The sequence below is a fragment of the Neovison vison genome, chromosome 12 (genome assembly GCF_020171115.1).
Source record: "Neovison vison isolate M4711 chromosome 12, ASM_NN_V1, whole genome shotgun sequence".
NCBI lineage: Eukaryota > Metazoa > Chordata > Mammalia > Carnivora > Mustelidae > Neogale > Neogale vison.
The window spans coordinates 38,329,296-38,355,460 of NC_058102.1; the positions used below are offsets into that span (position 1 = coordinate 38,329,296).

The 26,165-nt window shown below is 35.1% G+C and overlaps 1 protein-coding gene across 1 annotated transcript in view; it reads right to left on the reverse strand.

The window, feature by feature from the left end:
* Positions 1 to 2,993: 2,993 nt before the first annotated feature.
* Positions 2,994 to 26,165, reverse strand: part of PTPRQ (protein tyrosine phosphatase receptor type Q) — a 198,581-nt gene continuing 175,409 nt past the window's right edge. Inside the window, exons 39-46 of the mRNA XM_044226332.1 lie at positions 25,441 to 25,531; positions 19,886 to 19,962; positions 14,411 to 14,545; positions 14,090 to 14,215; positions 13,086 to 13,234; positions 9,337 to 9,472; positions 3,880 to 4,003; positions 2,994 to 3,633 (exon numbers count right to left, since the gene is read on the reverse strand). Coding sequence (XP_044082267.1) covers positions 3,596 to 3,633; positions 3,880 to 4,003; positions 9,337 to 9,472; positions 13,086 to 13,234; positions 14,090 to 14,215; positions 14,411 to 14,545; positions 19,886 to 19,962; positions 25,441 to 25,531 — 876 coding nt within the window. The 3' untranslated portion in view covers positions 2,994 to 3,595. The remainder of the gene's footprint in view (positions 3,634 to 3,879; positions 4,004 to 9,336; positions 9,473 to 13,085; positions 13,235 to 14,089; positions 14,216 to 14,410; positions 14,546 to 19,885; positions 19,963 to 25,440; positions 25,532 to 26,165) is intronic.

Here is a 26,165-nt window from a genome sequence, read left to right on the forward strand (position 1 = left end):
TGTTGCCTTGTATTAAGTTATAGTTTTATTTTCAAATGACTGTATTGCAGACACTGATTCAGAATATGCAGTTGAAATGTCCAAAATCAAAATCTCCTGACTTGTTGTCCAAATCACATTTATGTTACTTGGGCACATGTCTGTCTATTCATTTGAGTCCAGAAATTCCTTGAGAAAGCTCAAATCATTCATGAAAAAAATAGACTATCTTATTTAGCAGAAGTTGATATAACTGCCATAATTTTCAGTAAGTACATGTGAAACATACACAAGTGCATGACATACAGATATGGCACTAATATCAAAAAGTACAATACAACCTAAAAATGAGATGCATTATTTCGCTGATAAACATTACGCACTGACCGGTCTGGGTGAAAGACTAACTTTGCAGAGTTCATTGTACTTTTATGAAACACTGTCCTATGTGCAATCTAATCTACTCCTCCAAACATCTTCGTGAGCTGGTAGGTGTATGACTCCTGCTTCCACACGAAAACTCTATGCACGATTATGAAGTCATTCAACAGAAAATATTACTTGTCCTAAAAAGGCAATCTGTTTTGCCATGATTATGGTTAATAAGCTTTTATTTCATATTTACACTTATCCATACCATTCAGTTGGGAATTTCAGGTCATTTTGTGTTCCAGGCTTCGTCAAAACTTTCATGTGAGTTTTCTGAACGTTGGCCATGAAATGGACTTGCCACAGTAATGCCGTGGACTTGTAGGATGCATACTTTGCTGAACTTAAATTCCATTTCTAAAATCTAGTGTTTGGTACCAGATGTGGAGAGTGAATCACCATCTTTTTATGAAGAGGGAAAGCTTTAATTAGCTTTTTTCAAAAGACTTATTATACATCTCACCTATAAAGTGAGAGAAGAAAATTATGCGTTTTAAAGTGGGATGAAAGTAGAGGTGATACCCACAGCTGCTGTCGTCTCTGGCAAACCATTCTGAGAGGCTCCAGTTTCATTTGGTTCAGATGAAACACATGTTGCTCATTTATTGTACATGTGCTTCCACGTATTTTGACAAATCGGATCTAAAAATGTTACAGATGTTCCTCATTATTCTAATTTGCACTTAGTAGCAATAGACACCTATAGAATGTGTCTGTATACTGGCTGTTTCACAATATAAGAGAAAATTTAGCTATCATTAATATAGGTGAGTTTTGATTCAATTTTAGGTATAGTTTTGTGATAAAGCTAGGGAGTGATACACATTCAACAGGTGTTCTAATATATTTTTTTTTTCTGTGAAGACAGAGATTTTTTTAAACAGGTTTCAAGTAATTTCAGGTGGAGATGAAATTATTCTGATCTTAATGTCTTTTAGAGATGTGCTATTCAATACATGGCCTGAGATGAGGCAGCAGTATTATAACTTGAATACTTACTAGAAGTTAAGAATCTCAGGTTCTACCCTAGACCTATCGAAACAGAGTCTGCACATTAACACAATCTAATGTGTATACACATTAGAGTTTGACTGGCACTGTTTTGTAAGAGGTCTTATATTAAACCTCTGCTTTGTACACACACATATGCATATACACATGGCTCAAACCTGAAATCCTACGCTGTACCCATCTGTTTTATACCCATGTTGTAAAGAGTGGGCCGGCCTGTCAATTGACCTGCTTATTTTCTTATTATTTAATACACTAAAAAGTAACCTCAAGAGTACTTTCCAAAAGCTGTTGGTCTTCCGTGAATTCAAAAACCCATATTCATAACTATTGACTCACCACACTTTTTCATTAACTGATACATGAAGTAAATTGAAGAACTTCTACTCCAATTAATATCTTTTAGAATTCTCATTTTTTACTGTTTTCTGTAATTTTCTATAGAATAAAGTTGGAACAATAGTGGATTTCATTATTACACTGCTTTGCCAAGAAAAAAACAAGAAACAGGACTGCTTATAAGATTCAAGAATTTAATTTCTTGGGTAATAAATTTGATTTTCAAATATCTTACTAGTGATGGTCACCTTGGGAAATAGGTATATGTTAATTAAATATATTATACTTTAGTACTATATTGTATTTATATATGATTTACTGCATTATATTAGGTAAGGTAATTATCAATTATTTCTCACTATGTAATATAAAATAAAATTTAGACTTACAAGGACCTCTGAAATCATGATGCAAAGTAACTCAATTCCTTAAATTTAATTTTATTGGCCATCACATTTCCTATATGTATATGCCAGCAGAAAGAAGCATAAGGTATTCTTTTTTTTTTAAAGATTTTATTTATTTATTTGACAGACAGAGATCACGGGTAGGCAGAGAGGCAGGCAGAGAGAGAGAGGAGAAGCATGCTCCCTGCTGAACAGAGAGCTCGGTGCCGGGCTCGATCCCAGGACCCTGGGAACATGACCTGAGCCGAAGGCAGAGGCTTTAACCCACTCAGCCACCCAGGCGCCCCATAATACTTATTATAGAAAAAATATAATAATTGATACTATTTCATTTTAAGATCCTTAATTGAAATCTATGATGAAATAATTTCATGTAGTTCAAAACTTAGTACATTGTCACTATCAAACAAAAAGGAAATTGAAATATATTAAGAAAAAAATCTCTAATTTGCTACGACCTGGTTAATTTCTTTGTTTATAGTTTCCACGAAGTACACTCCTCTAAGATCAATCTTGCGAGATGAAAAAAGATCCTTTTATATAATCTATTCAGAAATTTCTGTTGGCACCACCATAGCACATCATTAGTTTACAAGTTTGCCATACATCATACATTTCTGCAGAGAAGACCTTTCAAAACTATCAATACTCGGTTGAGTAGACATCTAATAGACAAATACTTTGATAACCCTGTATTTAATGCTACAGCACAGTGGTACAGCTTGTCCTGAAAAAGGTACAAATGTACTCTGTAGCTTCGTATCAGCAATCACACTGTTTCATTTTTCTTTTTGTTTTTCCAGCTAAAGATCACAATGCAACTAAATAGCCCTAAGTGTCCCCAAAGAGCTACTGTGTGTTGTATAAAGGCTAAGTAATCCCGGCAGTGTCAAGGGGTTACTGTTCAGCTGTTGGAGATCATGAGATATCTCAGCACTCATAAAACAGAGGAATCAAAACACAGGGGTGTACATGGAAGTGTACAGATCGTTATGACAGTCCTGGAAGTTATCCACAAGGAACGTTAACACCTTGGAGGCCAAAATAACACGACCGAATCAACATTTACAACTTCTGTTCAAGATTCAATCTAATATGTGGGGGAAAATTTACGTGGAAACATTCATGCTAATATAATGATAATTTTCTATTTGGCTCATTCCAAAGATACGGAAGACTTAAAAAAATCTCTGGGATCTTTTCTTTTAAACATTTTAAATGCATATTTATTCTGTACAAAAAAAAATGACTACCCTGAATTACCTATTTCCTAGAATTATTCCTAAAATGTCAATCCATTTAGTAAGGCACAGTAGCAGAAACACAGAGATTTCTTTAAGGTTGTACATTTCAATTCAGAAGAGTGAGGGGGAGATTTTGGCCCCTGGGATTTGAAAATGTCTTCCAGTTGTAATCTTTGGTCTGGATATTTACATGGTGGTCTCTTCCCATTCAAGCTCAACATCACCTATAACATAAAGTAACATGTCACAAGAGAGAACTGAAACTACCAGTTCAAAAGATTTAAGTGTTTCATAGCAAAAATAGAGTGCAGATACAGAGGCTCTTACCTTACCTTGGATTAGAGAGAAATAATAAAAATTTGCTATATGCACTAACCAAGCTCCTAAAACATTTTCATCTAAAACATTAAATTTAATTAAATTTATGCTCCTGGTACATTAGCAAATTGGTACATGATGCCTCTGTTTACCTTCCATGGCATCCAAAGAGTCCATCTTCTGAAGTGCTGAATAGTTAACAAAACAGATGGGCTGATTACTTCCTTTACTTGATAAAAGATCCAGAATGCACTGGTATAAAAAGATATACTGTGCCTAGACACCAAAGAAAGAGTGGTTAAATAAATGGGTGGGGTGGATTTTTTAAAAATTATTTTTTCTTATAAGGGGAGCTATGCTGTTATAGTGAAAAGTAAGGCTGAATTTAAAAATGTTAAATAGCTAAATGAGAAGCACAGAATTTACCATGTATATAAAAGATTTTGTACCATTTCAAACATCAGGTTTTCTAAATTCCTATGGCTTCTTGTAGCTTCAATTTTTTTTTTTAATACTTATCATTAAACCCCATGCTAATTTGTTCTTGCTTGCTGTGATTATAAAAAGGTGGCAAATTATGTTATTTAAATCTGTTTATGAATTTCCTTTTTCTTGTTAGGTCTAAATGAGTAATTTTCCTTATAAACAGTTTTCTTGTTAGAATGATTAGAATGGCTATTCGAATGCAGATGATTCATTTGCTTTCACTCTCTGGGAGTGAGCACATTTACACACCATCAGCACATTTAAAATATGTTTGACAATTCTGTTAATCACCTGATATTTGGCCTACTCAGTGTCAAGTATCTGTTCTTTATTTGTAAGTACGAGGCAGTTGATCACTGAATTATCCAAACACCCATGCCCTAGACAAGGACTCCTGTTTCATCTGAATGTTTAGGCTAAATTCAGTATCATCTAGGTTTTTTCAGTTTTTTCAGTATAACTCAATAACCTGTTAGCATTTCTGACTTCGGACTTTCCCAAAGTTCTTAAGGTTAAGTCATAGAAAATCACCCTCCTTTTTACAAAGGAAACATAACTGATGTTAAAGGAACATAATCCAATATTTATACTCTACATATTACCTATTATCTATGTACGTATGTATATTGATGTCCTTTAAATAAGATGTCCTTTAAGGTGACCATCTTCAGAACTCTATGTTCATATCATTTTTACTGTATCTCAAAACCTTTTTGGAACTCCTCTACTGAAACTGTCTTCAGAAACTGTTGGTCATTGTTACGAATATCTATTTCTTCATGAATTACAAAACCCTTCCACAAACATCTCCTCAACAGAATGTCAGTTCTGGGAGGGCGGAATCCCATCACATTCACGACTCCATTCCCATTACCTGTAATAGTGCCTGGCATGTAGTAGTTACGTAACAAATGTTTGTTGACTCAGTATCATTTAATTCTCACAACTAGCCAACCTTTACCATTTAAGGAAGGATTTCATTTGGAGAACATTTAGAAGTCACTAGGGATTAAGTTTTGTCAGCCAGTGGGCGATCAAGTTACATGATTCAATTTTGGTAAGAAATGAGGTGTCGTTATACAGTAACGAAAATCCTGTCGAAATTGCTAGTGAAGTACTTCTCATGGTAGTTCTGAAAAAAAAGTGTATTCAAATACATGTCACACGATGAGTAACATCCTTGGCAGAAATATATGGACCTAATATAATTTCTTTAAAAACAACAATCATTTGAATTGATGTGTTTTGGTAGTTCTTACAAAATCACATTTGAATTTGAAGTCACATTTGATATGTGATGCTTCAGACTATCCCGATCTCATTTGCTCCACTGGAAAGAATGATAGGTTTAAATTCTGCCAGCAGGCCAGGCTGATTTCCAAAGGGCAGGACTGTATTTTCCAAGATCCCTCTTGCCATGATGTGTTATTGCCAAGGAGGCAGTGGAGAGCTCAGTTCTAGTTCCTGCCTTAGATAATCATGGTACCTGAAGAACAGAACTTGTCTGATGTTTAGCTTCCTCATCTGGAGGATCATAACACCTATGTTGTGATATTTAAAGGACTTACTATATGTAAAGTGCCGTGCAAAAAACTAGGCAGCCTAAGTATGTTAGCTTTTTTTTTTTTTTTTCCCCTTCTACCCAGAGACTTCACATCAATAAATTTCTAGGAAAACCAGAGCAGGACAGGGACTCATCCAGATTAATCTTTATTTGATTATAATTTGATATTTGATCCCTAATGACTTCTAAATGTTCTCCAAATGAAATCCTTCCTTAAATGGTAAAGGTTGGCTAGTTGTGAGAATTAAATGATACTGAGTCAACAAACATTTGTTACGTAACTACTACATGCCAGGCACTATTACAGGTAATGGGAATGGAGTCGTGAATGTGACGGGATTCCGCCCTCCCAGAACTGACATTCTGTTGAGGAGATGTTTGTGGAAGGGTTTTGTAATTCATGAAGAAATAGATATTCGTAATAATGACCAACAGTTTTGAAGACAGTTTCAGTGGAGGACCTATTTGAGGGTCTGATAGCTGCTCAGGATGTTATCTCACTGAGGCCCGTTCTCTCAGAAAGTTCTTGGGGCGGCTATGAACTGTTTTTTGGTAGACAGTGAAAGAGCTCCATGTTCTCTGCTGGGTCTGGGCCATGCCCCCAGAGTGGGGTTGTAGTGGTAGTATATTCTGAGGTTCCCACCACCCCGCCCCTGCCAATGGCTACTGTAGTATGTGCTGAGACTGCATTCTTCATCCAAATGGCAATCACTCCCGAGTGCAACAGAGGAAAGTAAGAAACCACTCTTGTGCATGGCAATCCTGATTTGTAAGGGCTGGAGCCAAGGACTGTGGTCATTTTCCTTTTTATCATCAAAGAGAAAAGATGGTAATGAGCAAAACTTCTGGGAAGGAAATCAGGTGAAAGAGAGCTTCCGAGTAGCAACTTTTCAGCAAGGAGGGAATCCAGCAGAATTCCGTCAGATAGTTACTGCACAATGGGGAGGGACTGTGTGTTTGGTGCTTTAGTACTTTCTCTTATTTAATACTGACCATATGCATGTGAGAAGTATAACATGATGATTTTACAAAAGAGAAAAAACTCAAAGCGGCTAATTAAACAAGTCACAGAGCCAGCAATTAATTCAGCAGCCGAGCTGGAATCCTAACTCCATTCTCTGACTTCAAAAGTCATGCTCTTTCCCTCCCCTACCCAACTGTAGCATATTGCTTGGGCTGGTTAGACAAGCATAATATACGGAGTTGAGAGCATATATTGTGTACTAAATTGTGTGAAATTATTAACAGGCATTCTTGAACACACTGTTTACCAAGTTCAGTTCCACAAAAATATAGAGCTTGGCAAAATAGTTTCAACTTTTATTCCCTGAAGAGTGACTCTAGATTCTAGAAGGAAACAAGATCCTGATCTGTCCCACTCTCTATCCTATCCAAATCTTGATCAATGTCAAGAACACGGAGTACCTGTGCACATGAGTAATCTAGGGACACGGGAGGAGAAACACTAGCTTTCTGCTTATTCTTACTGTTAACAAACATAAGAAAGAATTTGGGTTTTAATAATGGTTCATAAATAGTTGGATTGATATTGGAACCCTTATAATTGAGAACAAGCTACCTAATTTGTGGGCCCACTGCAAAATGAAAATGAGAGTGTCCTCCCTCAAAAATTATTAAAGATTTTCAAGACAGTGAGAGCAAACACTAAGCCAGATGCAGTGTCCTACTGAATATGGGACCTGTGAGATTGTGCAGGCTGTACACCCAGAAAGTCAACCCTGGTCACAAGTTATCTTCCATTTCTGAAGTATCCTAAGGGTAGAGTGATACTTCACTCCTTTGTTCCCCTTCAACATATAGGGGAATGGATATGGATTCCATTACCTAGTTTCACCTAATCATCACAAAATTGCAGGGGCTTAAAAAGATTCCTACCAAGAGACCATGGATTGAAGGTAGTATTTATCATGTGAGCCCAGATGAACGACAAGGAAACGGCAGGGCTGATGTTCTTTGTGCTTCTAGAATAAAACTTATAACCATTCTGTGAGGTTAAAAACAACCACGTAAGGAAATCTGACAAAAATCTAGGTCATTTTTTAAAAAAATCATAAATAATGTATAATATATATTTATAATATATATTAAATAATGTATATTTAAAACCACTATTGAAACAGAATTATCTCATGCTAAGGATCATTATCTTAATGATAATATGAAGGCATCACAATTACAAGATTTCAAAATATTACTTATTTGATCTTTAATATCTTTGATTTCTCATTTTGTACATATGCATTTTATAATTTATGTAATTGTTCAATCTACATTTAAAAATAAATATAGATTTATTGGAATTTAATGCCCAAGCATTCTTCCCTGGAGGAATGTGCAGTCCACAAAGTTTAAATGTCTCTGGTCTAGAGCAGCATCTTTCTAATAATATTACTGTTCCTCTATATGACATTATAGGTTCTGAGGTCAAAAGAGGTTCAAGGATTTCACAATCATGTAATTTTGGAAAATAATGTTCATAAGGGTTCTGGCTCTATAACTGTCAATGTACAATCACATAGAGCCTTTAGGAAATTCTAAGATCAGTTTAACTTCTTTTCAAACTTATTTAGCAAAGAACCTGTTTTCTCACTACTTTAACAACTGTGATGGTGCATGTGTTTTCTAGTAGGTATTGCAGAAATTACAGCAGATCTAGATATTTACCGTGAGAAAACTTCCATTTGAAAAGTATAGAAATATCAATCCAAATATACAGAGAAAAACTTACATATTATAGTTAGACAGACTCTGGCTTGAATTTTGGTTCTGAAACATTAATTGTATAATCTTGAAATATCACTTAAATTCCTTGGATGGAATATCTGCTTCCCTATTTGTAAAGCAAAGCCAAAAATACCTAGTCTGTTGATTAGTTTTATTGACACTGCTTTACAAATAAAGGATTAAATAAGAAAATATATTAAAGGATTATCATAGAAGGTGGAGCTCTCTAGACACCCACTGTAAGTTTTTGTCTCATTACCATTATACTATGTGATTTTTTAATGAAGAAAAATCTATATATTTTATAAATGTTTTTGCCTTTAAACCAAAACAAACAAAAAACTCCCAGGGAGTTAGCTAATAAGATGTTATGACAACTGTTTTGAGTATAACATACAAAGGGATAAATATGAACACATGAAATACATAGAACCCCATAGCAGTCAATATTTTAAGCTTTTCCCAAATATAACATTTAGCATGTTTATAAAAGAAAATGATCTGATTCATTTCTTAAGTTTCCCCAATTTCTTAGTATTTCCCAAATACTAAGGACATCAATTTTTGAATTGCTTTCTATATGCCTATCAGTATAAACAAGCTAGGATGAGCAGTCCATAACAGTACTGAGGGGTGACTGCCCCACGTGGGATGTCCTCCCCAAACCTCCTCCCCTCTAGGGGGTTTATTATGTAGAAAAAGTATCTACTCTGCAAACAAAGTTTCAAGTCCATGCCCAACCAGACTGCTGCTGCTAAGATCCTCCCTTGTAGAAATTGCAGAGCTGACACTAAACACAGTTTAGCTGTCTTACCAGGTTCTGTACCATGCACATTCTTTCACTTCTCAGTTCAGCTACTAATCCATATATATCCACAAAATCGTGGTCATTTATATGTTGTGTCAAGTGGTCCAGAGCAATAAAAACTCCAGTTCTTCCAACTCCAGCACTGCGGGAGGAATAAGATTATACAAACATTGTTCATCATGTTGAAAGTGATGAAGAAAGAGAACTGTGAACTATGGTCGTAATGTACTCTGAACAGGTCCTTTTCTTACTTGGAGGGAACTTTTTTTGGAGAGTCTTTAGATTTGTATTGTTACCGAGACAGTCTAGATAGATCAAGATGATTAATATCAGCACTCTATCAAATGTTTGAGGTTTTGTTTTGTCTGGTTATTTTTTCCAGTTGAACTTTTCCTCTTCTTGCATATTATAAAGGAGATAGTTGGAGAAGTATAGAGAAGAGTTTAAAAAAAAAAAAACTGTTGAAAATTCTTGGGGCGCCTGGGTGGCTCAGTCAGTTAAGTGTCTGTTTTTGGTTCAAGGTCATGATCCCAGGATCCTCGTTCTCTGCTCAGCAGGGAGTCTGCCTGCCCCTCTCCTTTCGCCCCTCCCCGCAGTGCTCTCCTTTGCTCACTCTCTCTCTCTCAAATAAATAAATACAGTCTTTTAAGAAATTGTTGAGAATTCTTAATACCAGAAACTTTGTATTGAACATATTTTTGGTTACCAATAGAAATGCTAAACATTAAAAACATCCTACTATTTAGCCTTATAGCATTTCTCTGTATCTTGTTAGTAATCTCTTGTGTGTTCTTTTCACTTTCTTTTCTTAGATTTTTTTTTTTATTTCCTATAGATAAAAAAACTGAAAAACTATTTTAAAAAAAATTAGTTTAACACCCAGGGACAAGTATGTGCTCCATAGAAACATTGAATTGATAAACTTGACAAGACTTATGCAGAAATTCCCATTAGAAGGACAAGAATCTTGGTATTTGAATGGTTAACCTAGGAAGTAAATATAAAAAGAACAACAAAAGATGTTTGGCAGGTCACCTGGTCTTATAAATGTTACTTTGAACAACAGAATGTGCCATTTTGTATGTAAGAAATAGTCGAATCTTAGCAACATCTCATGATTCAACCATGTAAGAAATAATGAGCATTTCAATGTAAATTCGATTATGGCAACACATGCGCACATATGTTGAACAGTGGAATCTGTAATGACATCATTCAACATATCTCGAGTGTCAGAGCCTGTCCTAGGCATCTGGGGTACAGCTGTGAACCACAGCACAGAGTCCCTGAACTTATGGAGGTTACTCTCTAGAGGACAGAGAAGGGCAGTGCATAGCTAAGTAAGCATGCATAGAATGTGCCTGGCAGTAAAAAGTGCTGTGAAGAAAGATAAATCAGGTTAAGGAGAAGGCATCTCTGATTATGTAATATTTGAAAAGAAACTTATGTAAGAGAGCCCACAGTTGGGTCTCTGGGAGGGGAGCACATAGCCCAGGGGAGTGGGGGAGAAGGGATTTGAGTGGCATGAGTTCTGTGTGCTAGAGGAAGAGCCGGGAGCCCAGATGGGCAGAGTGCAGCGGGGAGGCGAGAGGGGTGAGTCATCAGAGTGTGCTGCAGGGCTGCACGTGGAACTTGGGAAGAGCAGAGTCAAGGATGACTCCGCGGTTTTGGCGCCACCCAGAAAGGATCTGCCTTCCATTTACCAAGATGCAGGTTGAGAAGCAGGAGTGAGTTTGGAGACTGAATCAAGCATTCTGTTTTAGACACATCACATTTTCAGAGTTTTGTGGCCACTCAGGTTGTCACATCGAATTAGCAGTTAAATGTATGTCTGAGTTGAGGTGAGAAGTTGGAGTTAGAATAAAAATTCAGTAGACCGTTTTAAATGATGCTAAAAGAGAATTATTAACATGAGCATGCTTTTTATCTGACCTCTCTTATCCATTTCAATCACAAAGAAGGAGATTCTCTTTGATTACGGATTGGAGTATAGTTGACACACGGTGTGACAGTAGTTTCAGGGGCGCAACATAGAGATTTGACAAGCCTATGAATTTTGCTGTTTATTACAGTGTAGCTACTCTCTGCTCTCTACTCTGAGGCTACAAAGGTGATATTAGATCCTTTTCTAACAGACTTCCCTGTCAGTGGCACTGTATGTACAAGATACAGAGAAGCCAAAGGCAGCTACTGCCCATTAAAGGTTTTAATCATCAATGACCCAGCTTAAAAGCAATCATCAACTTTAGAAGAAAACTCTTACACTATTTACACTATATATTATTCTGTTGAAAATGTTATGTAGAAGAAGGAGAAATGGAATTGGGAGGGTAAAAATAACACTTTAACATTTTGTTCTATATGCTTTTTAAAGCTAAGCATTATTTAGATATTTTATAATTGAATCTAAGCATTTATGTATTACCCTTATAATTTTAAAAAATCCACAATATTCCTGGAAAATATATAATCATTTAAACTACATGGTGAGTTTTTTTCCTCTAAATAAGAGTAAAAATTTGGAGGGATTGATATTTTCTTACATCTTTAACCACATTAATTATAGTATTTATCTGTTAGAAAAATTACCAATTAATTATTAGACTTATTATAATTAATAATGTATTAATTATTAATGTGACTAAGATACTATTACTTAAATTTTTATTACAGTAAAGGATACATAACATAAAATTACCATTTTAAGGATTTTTAAGTACACACATCTAAGCTGGTGTTAAGCACATTCACAATGCTGTGCAGCTGTCACCACCATCCATTTCTAGAACCTTTTCATCATCCCAAATAGACATTCTCATTAAACAGCTAATTAGACAATGTACCCATTAAATAACAACCATCCTTCTCTGGTAGCCACAGTCCTACTTTCTGTCTCTATGAATTTACCCATTCTAGGTATCTCCTGTAAGCTAAATCATAAAATAGTGTATTATTACCTACTTTTTCTCTGGTTTACAAACCAATTATTGAAGAGACTCAAGTTGAGACTTAAGTTTATTATGTTAGAAAACAATCAAATCCATCTGTTCAGAAAAAAGTCTGAATTCTAAACAATCTTGAGTTCTATTTCTTGGAGTGTTAAATATCAATTAAAAGAAAGTGGAGAAAAACTTCAATTTATAGTTATATTCCCTTAAGTATGACCAAAGATCTAGTCAAAGGAAGACACGTGTGTAGCTAAAATTTGTAAAAATTGTTGTCCTACTTGGGTTGCTCACTTAATTTGGTCTTTAAATTTTGTTTTCTTTTATTCTTTACAACTCAAATCCAAAAATTTGCTTTTATGAAAAAAATTTTAATTATGGTAGTAGGTTAATGCCAATTGACATAATACAGGATCAGATGTTTATCTGTAAAATTCTTAAAATCCTACACACACACACACACACACACACACATCAATGAGGGGCTACTATTAAAAAAAAAAAATTGAAGACTTCCGTTTGAGAGGCATAATCCAGTCAAGAGTTCAAAAAGATTCCCTTATCAGTAAGATATTTTCCCTTGCTTTTAGACACCTTCACTACTCATTTTATTTTTGCCATCTAACCTTTTATAAAGTTAAAATTTGATCCATTATAACCAGTAAAACATCTGAAAACTGGAAATTGGAATGAAGCTACATTAACATTCTGCCAGAAAATAACCAACGGTATCATGATAATAAAAAGACCACATTGACTTTAAAGACCATATCTAGTGTTTCATATAGGTTCTGGAAGTATCTTCCTTACCTGCAGTGAACAATCATGGGTGTGGTGTCATGCGCTCTGCTTGCTCGAACCAATTTTACAAAGTGAACTAGAGGGGCACTGTTTTCAGGGACCCCGTGCTCAGGCCAAGCAGTAAAGTTACACTGTCGAACAGTCATGCAATCTCCATGCTAGGTAGCGTGACAGATTAAAGAAGCATGACATGATTATTAAAGTATCACGATGAAGGTTTAAGGCAGCTGACATCCTACCTTTTGAAGGTGATCTTTTAAAAACGACTATTTACCAAACAGAGAAACCTGTTTTTCATGATTTCCTGCAAGACAGATCTTCTATGATTGTTACAATAAAGCAAGTTGCCTTCCAGTATGAATGGAACGAGTAAAAAAGCTTGCGAACAGATGATAATATAGAGTGTTTATATTCAAATGTAGTGTAATATTTGGTAGCACAAGAATAGGAGATTTTAAAATAATTTCGATCCAAAATTAGATAAGCACATTCACCTGTTATTCAAAACACAAGTACTGAGTGTCTGATAATGTCAGAAAGTATAAAGATCCTTGTGCCATTTTCTGTCTGTATAGGCATTGATACGAACTGATAAAGTTGGGACCCCTTGGTCTATCTTCAGTATCAGTTCTGGATTAAATAGAAAATCAAATTATTAAAATGAAGAGATGACTGATTAGGGAAATTCCTGTTTTAAGGAATTTAAATTTTTCACTTTATAGTTTCTTCATCAAAGAAAAACCTAATCTGTTATTTCCTTCTTTTTTTTTCTCTTGTCTACCTAAGAATTTGATGTTCATTGGTTAATATAAACTTTAACCATAAGATTTGGAATTAAACACAGTGACCTAGATACTGAAGTCAGTTATCAAAAATTTCTGTTTAGAAAATAAGCGGAAAACACTGTTGAATATAGAGGTATTATAGCAAGGGACAGTTCTAGAAATTAATTTTACTTTTAGACAGAGCACTCATATCTACTGTTGTGTTCCCCTCCCCTCCCTTTGTTTTACCCTTTCAATTTTCAGATCCCTGATGGTCCAGTCTCTTTGTACATCCTCCATTAGCTTTGTAATCACTATATCTCCAAAGACGGTAACTGGTTTGTTGTCCTCTGGCCAATACTGATGGCATCTGATCTGCATTCAGAGAAAATCACCAGTCATAAGAACCATTGTTATATGGATCGATATATCACAGTTATTGCTACTAAGTTAAAACTGCCTTATAGATGTCCAGGTTATTGATGACTCACAGTATTAGCAGAAATTGTCACACATATATTAAGACAATTGTAAAATAACATCTTGTGAACAGATTTTCAAATAACTTACCCTCCCTTTTTCAAAACACTGAGTTAGCATTACTAATGTTTTTGCTCTGGTTTCCCATACCATTCTCCAAAAATCCCCAACTGTGCCTGGTAATGGACCTTGAGTGGCAATAAATTCATTTGGACATAAGTAGCCCTAGAAGGATATAATGACAATATTAAATCAACATTTATATATACAGTATTTTTTAGTTTTTGAGCAATAGATAAAAATGCACTAATTGTAAAATATCTAATAGAATGTGGAATTCATCCACAATATCACTATCCAGAATGAAATGCCATTAACATTTTGGTCAATTTCTTTACAGTATTAAAATATGTACATTTCTCCATTGAAACAATATTTATGAGTTCCTACTGTGTGCCAAGCACTGTCCTAGGATCTGGGGATTCATCACTGACAAAAAACACTAAAATTCCATTCTTAGTTATTTTATATTCTCTATATTTATACAAATAAATATACTGATATTTACTTTATATTATCTATTTATTACATTTTAGGGAAGATAGACATTAAGTCCATTAATAAGTCTGTTAAATAAGCAAATTACATAGAACCTTTAAAAGAGGTACATGTTATGAGAGAGGGTTTTCAGAAAATTTGATGTTCAGAAAAGACACACTGATGAACATCTAAGGAAAGACTTGATGAAGTAAGGCAGTAAGCTCTGCAGGATTTGGGGGCCAGTGTTCCTGGTAGAAAGTCAAGTGTAACATTAAAGAAAAAAAATGTGCCTAGAATTTTCTATGAACACTAACTGGCTAGAGTGGAGTAAATGAGGAGGGGACAGTTATAGAAGATAACAGAAGAAAGAACAGAGGAGGGAGGATAGGATGCTTTAGGTCCTAGCAGGTAATTATAAGACTTTGGTTTTCACTCAGGATGATCTAGAAAGATGTTGGAAGGTTTTAAATATATAGAGTGTAAGGTTTAACAGTTTTACTCTGGTCTGAGAGAAGACCAGCCCATATGGGTTAAAAGTGAAAGGAGAATAGCTAGAAGGTTATCGCAACGATACAACGAAGGGGTTAGTTAGGGTGAGAAGCGAAAGGATCTGGATATACTTTGAAGAGTGAGTCAAAAGAATTTGCTGATGGACTGGATATTGGGTATTAAAATAAGTAAAAATTTTAAAGGAAGGTTTGGAAGACTTTGGGATACGCAGGTTTGAAGGGAAAATTGGGAATTCATTACAGACCCGTTAAACTTGAAATCCTTGTTAGATATTCAAGTGGGAATATTATGAAGGCAATTGGGTATATGAGTTTAGAATTCAAGAAGAAATCCAAACTGGAGACATAAATTTGAAAGTAATCAGGCAACCCACGGAATGGGAGAAGATATTTGCAAATGACAGTACAGACAAAAGGTGGATATCCAGGATGTATAAAGAACTTCTCAAACTCAACACACACAAAACAGATAATCATATCAAAAAATGGGCAGAAGATATGAACAGACACTTCTCCCATCAAGACATACAGATAGCTATCAGACACATGAAAAAATGTTCATCATCACTAGCCCTCAGGGAGATTCAAATTAAAACCACATTGAGATACTATCTTATACCAGTTAGAATGGCAAAAATTAGCAAGACAGGAAACAACGTGTTTTGGAGAGGATGTGGAGAAAGGGGAACCCTCTTACACTGTTGGTGGGAATGCAAGTTGGTGCAGCCACTTTGGAGAACAGTGTGGAGATTCCTCAAGAAATTAAAAATAGAACTTCCCTATGGCCCTGCAATTGCACTACTGGGTATTTACCACAAAGATAGAGATGTAGTGAAAAGAAGGGCCATCTGTACCCCAATGTTTATAGCAGCAATGGTCACAGTCACCAAACTGTGGAAAGAACCAAGATGCCATTCAGTGGAGGAATGGATAAGGAAGATGTGGTCCATATACACTATGGAGTATTATGCCTCCATCAGAAAGGATGAATACCCAACTTTTGTAGCAAATGGATGGGAATGGAAGAGATTATGCTGAGTGAAATAAATTAAGCAGAGAGAGTCAATTATCATATGGTTTCACTAATTTGCAGAGCATAACAAATAACATGGAGGACATGGGGAGATGAGAGGAGAAGGGAGTTGAGGGAAATTGGAAGGGGAGGTGAACCATGAGATACTATGGACTCTGAAAAACAACCTGAGGGTTGTGAAGGGGCAGGGGGTGGGAGGTTGGAGGAGCCAGGTGGTGGGTTTTAAGGAGGGCATGTATTGCATGGAGCACTGGGTGTGGTGCAAAAAACAATGAATACTGTTATGCTGAAAAGAAATTAAAAAAAAAAAAGAAGTAATCACCACACAGTTAAAGCACAAGATAAGATAAAATTATCAAGGAAATGAATTCGGAAAGGAAGAGTAAATTCAAGGATTGGGCTCTAGATAATTCAGGTGTTTGGTGGTGAAGGAGAAAACAGAAAACCAAACACACTGAGGTGAGTCAGAGCTGTAGAAGGAAAATTGAGAGAATGATGTTCTGGATGCCAGAAGAAGAAAGTATTTCAAGGATGAGGACAGTTAACAGGAATCAATTTATAAAATGTTTCTCCTGGTCATCTGCATTTTCCTTTCTCAGGGACTAAATGTACTTTGGCACTCTAATATTCTATCAATGTGGGAACAACTATGATGTTTCTGATGTTATTACAGCTCCTTTGCATCATGGCCTTTAATCTTTAACTTCTAATTATGGTAAAAAATCTCTCAGGTTAAAGTAATATCGGGCATAGGGTTTAGTGCCTTTCTCTTGTTCTATTATGTTTTCATTGTTAATTCTCTTGAAAGCCTTTCTAAACTCATTTGTAAAGTTAGTGGTTGTTTACAGGGACGCAGCATCGCTTTCCCTCCCTACCTCTCTCCCATAGTTCTTCCATCATCAAACTGTTCCCAGCTCTCTGTGAATCCTAGCTATGCATAGGAGCGCAATTCTTAAGGACAGTTGAGGGCAGAAAGGTAAAGTTAAATTAACCTAGTTACAGACCCTGACCTGGAGTTTCCCAATCTTAAAGGATATCCCTCAGATGTACTTATAGTATCTTACTTCTCCCTTTTCCTCTCCCAGACTTGAGTTCTTTTGCTTTTCCATCTGAAGACTAGTTATTCTGTTTTCTTCCCTACCTCCCATTATGGTTCTCCTCCCTTTTTCCTCTAGCACTGGGACATATAGGAATCCAGAAACCATTTGTAGATGGCCTCTGTCTTTTGCTCCTGGAACAAGTGTTCATGAACTTTCAGAAAGAAGTGTCATGGAACAAAATGGGGGAGGTGGAGGGAATTGATACATCTGACCTTTCTGAGACATTTTCACTCTTTCTGAGGGAAGACTGCCCGAAATTGGGGATTGTGGTATCACGGCTTTTCTATTTCCATCTATTTCTGGAATTCCAAGCAAAGAAGATTTACCTAAAGCCTAAGAGCAGCAATATCCTTCCACTCCAATTCTGAAATCTGCCTTAACCTACATTAAGATGTTTTCCATCCGGGCCTGCTTCCCATGCAGCTCAGTAATGATTATGCATATCATTACGTATGGGTCATAGTGACTTTGTTGTAAGATTTATTATATTACAACGTCACTTGATTATAGCAGGAAATATATATTCAGAATCCTCAGTTTTATTGCTCACCCTACATTATCATCTTCTTATAGCTGCTTCCTGACAACCTGTAATATTTAAAGGGAGCACTGGGTGTTCATGAATATTCCTTTGTTTATGTAAATCTGTTTGGTTTAGTTACACCTACTAAAACTGTCAGTTTCCTTTCTAATCATATTCATACCCTATACTGTCACCCTATGTCTGGTTGAACATTAGAGAATGTGAGTTATTCTTTTGTACCTACTTATTAGTGAATAAAAATGGTACAAACAAGAGATACAACCATTTGTCCTTGCCCTGTTTTGTAGTATCACAAAACATATGATCACTAGCACATTGATTAAATTTAAATGCATATATGCAACATTCTGTAAATCAAAGTAAAACTTCAACATAGTATGGAGTTTGGGCTGTAATGAAAATTAGTAAGCACAAGATTTCACCAAAATCTTTAGAGAAGAATTATATTTTCAAGGGAATCAATCACTTGAAAAATGACTAGAATATGTCACCACAGTAGACAACGTGTGTGGTTTTTCGAAATGGATTTAAAGTTCTTGCATAAAAATAGGCTGGAATTCAAAGGATGCTTTAACTCCTACAAACACTCTCTCATTTCCCCTATTAAAAAATCTCAAATTCTCTCTTTATATATTCCTTTCATAATAAGACCCAATATATGATTGAAGTTTTGGAGTCATTATCAACCAATAAAGAATTTAGAATGAAAATTTCCCCCTTAACAGGGGTTTCAAGGGAACGAGACACAGAACAAGTTATGTTAATGGAGAAAGGCTGGAGCAACACAGAAGCAGAGTCCCAGTGGGACTAAAGGGCAGGCCTGGGAGTGACCTATGAATAAGAAAAGAATACAAGACTGTGGACACTAGAGGAAACCCTCAAGTGTCTGTAGGGTCACCGTAATAAGGATGGCTAACTTTGCTACATATTAGAATTGAACCCAGTGGGTGAAAATATAAGGGGGGAAATCTTGTTTTTATAAAAACAACGATATATTGGAACTGTTCAGAGATAGAATCTTCTGGCTTAGGAGAAAGTAGGTGAATCGATGCCAAGAGAGGCTAACATCTAATTATCAGGATTTTTTTCAGAAGCAGCTCTGAGGCAAATGGTTGAATTTAATAACCACAAGGTCAAGGGCAATTCCATGTGTCAACCCTGGTGCTGGTCTTGGGTACATTTCAAGTTTCTGTGCACCTGTGATAGTGATGAGCCCCAAGAGCACAAGAGAGCCATGAAAGAGAGGGAGAGAGAGATCCCTAAAACACTTTGGTGTCATTCGATTTTTAATCCAATACAGTAAGCATTTATTGTCTATGATGTGCCAATTAGTACATTAGGCATGTCACAATTCATCTCATGTTGATTCATTTATGTTTTTTGAGCAGCTATAATGAATGCACATTCTACAGGTAACTGAGGATCAAAGAAGAACATGACATTGTAGTCTCCTTGAAGGACTGAAAATCTAGATGGCAAAAAGAGCATAAAATTTTTATATTGTATGGACATAACTATATTTGACTTTTTCTTTATAAGAGAGATTGACAGACATCATTGCATACAAAGAATTTACTGACAAACATTAAATAGAGGAAAGGCCTGGGGATATGTAGCTTGAAGTTATGTATCTGTCACTTGGTAAATTGAAATCTCTATTAGGAGCCCCCATTTCTGCATCTATAAAATGGGGGTAGCTAGTGTTGTTGTAAGGAATTTTATGCACATAAAATGCATAGAGTTTATAATAAATTTCTTATTTAAAATAGTTGGAAGAGTAATATAATCAAAGTATTCATGTTTTATAAGAATATAAAGCAAAAACAAATAGCAACTTACAGAAACATAGCTGGCATTAATATAATCTGATCCTGGAATACTAGCATCAGCTATCAGCTTCACTCTGTTATTATTATCTAGAGGAAAATATAAGACAGTAATGCTAATTCATTGTTTAAATTGCCACTACTTGATTTTACTATAAAAGTAATACAAAGAAATTCATAATGTAACATTGAACATCACAGATGGTAGTAAAATTAAAATAGAAGTTCCCTCTTATCCCATATTTCCACTACCCAGATACAATGACTATTAATATGTTCTTGTATATATTTCTAGAATCTATCCAATTTCATAAAAACTAACCATAAATGGAGTGATAGACATTCTTTTTTGCATTTTTTCATCTACCTATATCTTTCCATATATTCATAAACAAAAATATCTAGGTTATTATTTTAAACAGCCATATCATATTTCATTGTTCAAATATAACATACTAATTTAACTCTTATGGTGATTTCAACTCATCTCATTTTGTTATTGTAAAATGATACATAAATATAACTAAATTTTTTGCCTATATGTTGTGGTGTATTTGTAGAATACATTACGAGCAGTAAAATTCCCAAATACTGTCATGCATTTCAAATTTTGAAAGATATTGCCAAATTGTTCTCTAAATATATCAATTTATACTCTGAATAAAAGTGTTTGAACAATTCTGTTTCCTTTTACTTTCTACTACAAGATATTGTTAAACATTTTAGTTTATGATTATTTTGATAGATACAAATTGATGTCTCATAATATTTATTCTTATTTCCTTAAATATAAAAGCAATTCAGCTGAACTTCTTTGCTTGTGTATTGACCATCTTAAATACCGTTTTCATTAATGGTCATTTCATATTATACTATTTTTCTATTTAAAAAAATATTTTATACAAAGATATATCATGTTACAATTTTAATACACACTACATGTATTGAAATATTCTTCTCATTTTTTGACCCTATCCATCAATGTACCTAGCCTAGCTATCTTGCCATACATAAAATGTACATTTTTTAATAATCAAAATTAAAAGTTTTTTTCCTCATAGCATCATGATGGCTTCTTGTGTTATTTCACACAAATGTGTCTTTCACACCAATATTATTATTTTTACAAGTCTTCCATTCATATTTTCTTCTAGAACTTTAATGGTTTTTCTGCTTTTAACTATTTCAATCTTAGATCCATTATTATTTTTTATGGAAGTAGGTAAAATCTATCTTCTATTGTTTGTTTCTTTGTTGCCATTTTGAGCAACGAAGTCCCAGTTTCTTAATATTTCATCATTTCCCCCTTATTCAAAATACCACTCTTATTATACACAAGATTGCTCCATGCATTTCTAAGACAATTTCTGGACTATTTATTCACTTCCATTCATTTATCTGCCAATTCTTTCTTTAATACCAAACTTTTAATTATTATTCTTTAGACTATTTTAAGATCTGATAACATTAGATGCCCCCAATCATTATTTTTCTTCAAAAAAGGGGTTCATATTATTTTTTTTTTGAGGATTTTTACAAAGTTGGTATATGGGTATCTCAATTGGAATGTCCAGTGCTAATTTTAGCAAGGAATGGAAATGATACAAAATACCTATTATACATAATTATTTTGATTTTTTTTTTTTTAAATCTCATTGGGAAGGCACTCAGTAGTGGAGGAAAATGGGTAAAGGGTGGGTTTGAATTCCAGAATTCAAATGAATGGCCATTCATTTAGAGCCGTTCAAATATGAATGGCTTAGGTGCATTTCTTAACTTCTCTGCTCCTTCACTACCTCACCTATAATATACAGTTACAATATTTATTTCGTAGAATTCTCATGAAGAAAACGTACATGAAAGCTTATGGAACTTCTAAAGCTGAATAGGACTTGATTAAACTTAAGCACATGCTACTTTTCCAATGATTTTGCTGTATTGTTAGTGATTCAAATGACCTGCCTGATATGCTTAGAGATGGGGAATGTTTAAGCAAATTTATGCAAATGATTTATGTCCCAAAGACTTTGAATTTGGTATGACCTAACTATTTTAATGACATTGTGGCTATTCCTGTAACTTAGGAAGGGAAGCCATCAGGTTTCTGTTCATGCGATATGCCTGCTTGTAACTATATGAGTCAACCACAAGCTAAAACTTTTCTTCGTGGTGTTGGAACATTTCTGAAGGTCATAGTGTCCTGTCAAACAGAGATTTGGAAATCTCTTCTGCAAGCATTTGCTGCTAATTCTAGTATCTTAAAGCCCTGTAAGCTAATATCTTCTAAAATGCACTGTGATATTTGAAATCCTACTTCCTACATTACTCAGGGGAAACAATGCACTTCACTAAGCTGTCTCAAGCTAAAATTCAGAGTCTATTAAAATGAATTCATTCTCTACGGGAGGAAAAAAACGTTTCTTCAGCTTAATGGCTTCTCTGCAAGCACAGTGGGAGAATATATTAAGTTTAAACATCTCATTTGCTTGTTCTGTGTGTGTGTGTGTGTGTGTGTGTGTGTCCGGGAGTACTTGCCAACAGAAGTGGCTGAGTTTAGAGCTTGTCTTCTCACTCAGGTTAGGGAAGTGGGCTTGTTATATCCAGACTATACACCCCAAGGGCCTGTTATTAAATCTTATTCACCCAAAAAATTAACAGCTTTAAAAATAAGCAGTCTATTGATTACTAACAATCATAAGAACTAACATCAAGAGCTTTCCATGTTCCAGTATTGGGCAAAGTGATTTATGTAATTATTTCATTTAATCCTCCCTATAACCTTATGAAGTGGACACCACGGAACAGTATGTCCAGTTACTAAGGCAGCTAGTAGGTTCATAGGATTGTAGCCCAGGAAGTTTGATCAGAGCCCACACATTCTTAACATTTTTACTACATAGCTGGCAGTACATAGTTAGCTGGATCAATAAATTATTTTCATCACATTCTTGAAAAATAGAGAAATCTACCTAACAAAATTATTTCTTATAGGACCTCCAACTCTCTAAGAGCACAGTTAAGAAAAAGGTTTTCTACAAATGCATTAAAGGATATTGAATGTAGATGTAATACATTTGAAAAGTTACTGTAAGTTTTCTGTACTGAAATGAAGAAGAAAGCAGGAAACAATTGGACATTATCCATTTGACTCTAGCAAAGGTGAAAAATGTATGAAATGCCAATTATAATATCCCAAACACTCTTGATTTATAACATAATTCCATCATCAACAATTACTTTTTTTTTTTAAGATTTTATTTATTTATTTGACAGAGAGAGATGACAAGCAGGCAGAGAGAGAGGAGGAAGCAGACTCCCTGCTGAGCAGAGAGCCCGATGCGGGGCTCGATCCCAGGACCCTGAGATCATGACCTGAGCCGAAGGCAGTGGTTTAACCCACTGAGCCACCCAGGTGCCCCAACAATTACTTTTTGTCTTAGCCCCAGATTAGAAGAAATTGGGCAATCAGACTTTTCAGGTCTCCTTGTTGTTTTAAGGTTATTTACTTTCATTGAACGCTCTTATTCTCTTCCTATCCTATAAGTAATAATCTATATGGTCTGACTTTTCTTTCAGCCGTGATGTGAATCTGAATAATAATGTACTGGGATCTTAATAATAAAAGAGTGATTAAAAAATATCTTGGGTTGCCTGGGTGACTCAGTCAGTTGGGCGTCTGACTCTTGATTTTGCCTCAGGTCATGATTTTGGGGTTGAGAGATTGAGCCCTGTGTCAGGCTCTGTGATTGGGCAGAAGTGTGTGCTCTGCGTGAGATTCTATCCTTCCCTCTCCTGCTGCCCTTCCTTCTGCTTGCACTCTCTCTCTCTCTTAAAATCTTTAAAAAAATCTTGCTACTGTGTCAAATTTTTATGTATTTTAAATTAGATACTCTTTGGTCTTTGGAAATAAGTTAGCTGTATTTGGTTTGCTTATTTTATATATACTGATGTAAGTTACTCCAGCCAAATATATGATTGTAAATAAATATTAAATATTCCATAGAAACTGTCTTTTTAAAAAAAGATTTCTTATTTATTTATTTTTAAGAGAGAGGGAGAGAGAGAACATGGGAGCGCACGAGTCAGGGGAGGAACAGAGGGAGAAGCAGGCTTCCCACTGAGCAGGGAGCCTGGTGCAGGACTTGATTCCGGGACCCTGAGATCATGACTTCAGCTGAAGGCAGACGCTTAACTGACTGAGCCACCCAGGCACTCAGTAACTGTCTTTCAATCAGATTACAGTGTTTCTTTTCACAGAACAGTACTGAATAGGCATGAACCAGTACCAAAGAAATTTAGGTAACGACAAATATAAAAACACGAGAATTTCCGTTATCTTTTAAATTTACGATGCATTGAAACCGGGTTAACTCTCTGAAAAGGAAAACAAAAGGACCTATTGAGAAACTTTGTGCCACAGAAATTTAGAGAGTCTATACTAACATTCCTTACTTCCTAACAAAAGTGTCTGCTTTGTCAACTTGCTCCTAAAGTCATTTACTTATGACTTGCTTTGTTCCAGAAGGGATTTGGGGTGATTAAAGCTATTTGCATTTTCATTTTATCCTAATTCTTGGGAATTAGCAGATTCCACTAGATTACTACTTCCTATATCACATTTCCCTAAATTTGTTTACTTCATGCCTCAGTTATCCTTGAGTTCTAGAATATCAGAATTCAGTCCATGTCCTCCTATCTACATCCTTTATGATTTTACACTCTGTTATTGTATCCTCCTTCAATCTATGTCTTTCTAGACAGAAGAGTTAATTCTTCAGTAAGGAATTTTCCCAATATAGTTTTGAAAATGCACAGAACATAGAAAAATGTATATTTATTAAAAATACTTTCAGATTAGGAATATTTTAAAATTCTAGATTTTGAAACAATAGTAACAATATTTTAGAATATCACAAAAAGCGTATTGAATCAGAATATAGATAGGAGGCACATCTGTTCAAAAAATGTAATATCAAATATATAGCTATTATGAACAGAATTTTTCTTTCACATCATTGCTAATTCTTAAAGTGACAATACAGTTTTTCTTATTGATTGAAAAATGAAGTTTTATTTACTATGGTGAGACACTACCCTGTTTCCTTTGTAAAACCAATCCTGGTAAGCACACATCTGCTTTGATCTCCAAGGAATATTTCGCAATACAACTTTTATATTCTATAAGAAAACACTGCCGTGCCTTTAAGGGAGATGAATGCACAAAGTTACGTTTCTCTTTTCACTGGAGAACTAGATCTGTAGGAAGATGTTAGAGAGATTCATTACTTGGGTTAAATTACAAAGCTAAGAAAATATTAGGTCTACAGTTTCTTGCACCTGCATAAGTGAACCTTGTATGAACAAGCTGAAAATCATGTACATTATCTTTACTAAAGATTAACAAAGCAAGAGAGATACAATTTGAAAATTACTGCTAATAAAATGCATTATTGTAATTTGATTAATATGTAATATAATATGTTTAAGAAATAAAAAGACTAAGGTGCATTTGGTGCTCATTTAAAAAATATTTTTCAGTTGGAAACCAGAGACAGTAAGGGCACATACATGGTTTTATGTTTGGAAAGCGGTTTTTTGCTCGGTTCCAAGGCAGATCAGCATCAGTTGAAGAAAGATCCTGAAGAAATTTTGGTAGTTCCTGTGGAATGAAGTCATTGCAAAGTTGAGATTTATTTCGGAGGTAAACAAGAAATTCTACTTAGGAAAAAAATATTCTTTATTCTAAACCCTTTTACTTTTAAATTGAAAACACCTCTCAAAACTGCAGAAACAAGGTCAAATTAAGAGCAATGAACTCCCACAACCGTTTACTGAAAATGTCCTGAATAAAATTGGCAAATTGGGCTGTTGCTTCCTCTGGGATAATTTCTTTGTACTTTTGGAAGCCCTAAGATGTGGCAACCGTGTTAATAATAGCCTTCTCTATACTTTACTAATGGTTTCATCAGGAACACACTGATTATTATTTAATATTTTAATGTCTACTTAGTAGGGGAAGGGAGTTCAGTGATTTATTTTTTGTTTTTTCTCCTCAGGCAGTGTGATTTCATGCCTATTAATTGGTACAACATTGGTCAGTTTAAGAAGATGCCAAAGGTCAATTTCCGTTCTCAGTAGGCATTGTTAAATCGATAATGGAATGCAAAGGTGCGACTAAGAATTATCAGACACAGATGAAGGGTCAAGGAGATCCGTTATTGACATTTTGGTAAAAAATGATATTACCCCTTCATCCTTAAGAAAGTTGGTACAAGAAAATGCATTCATTATTT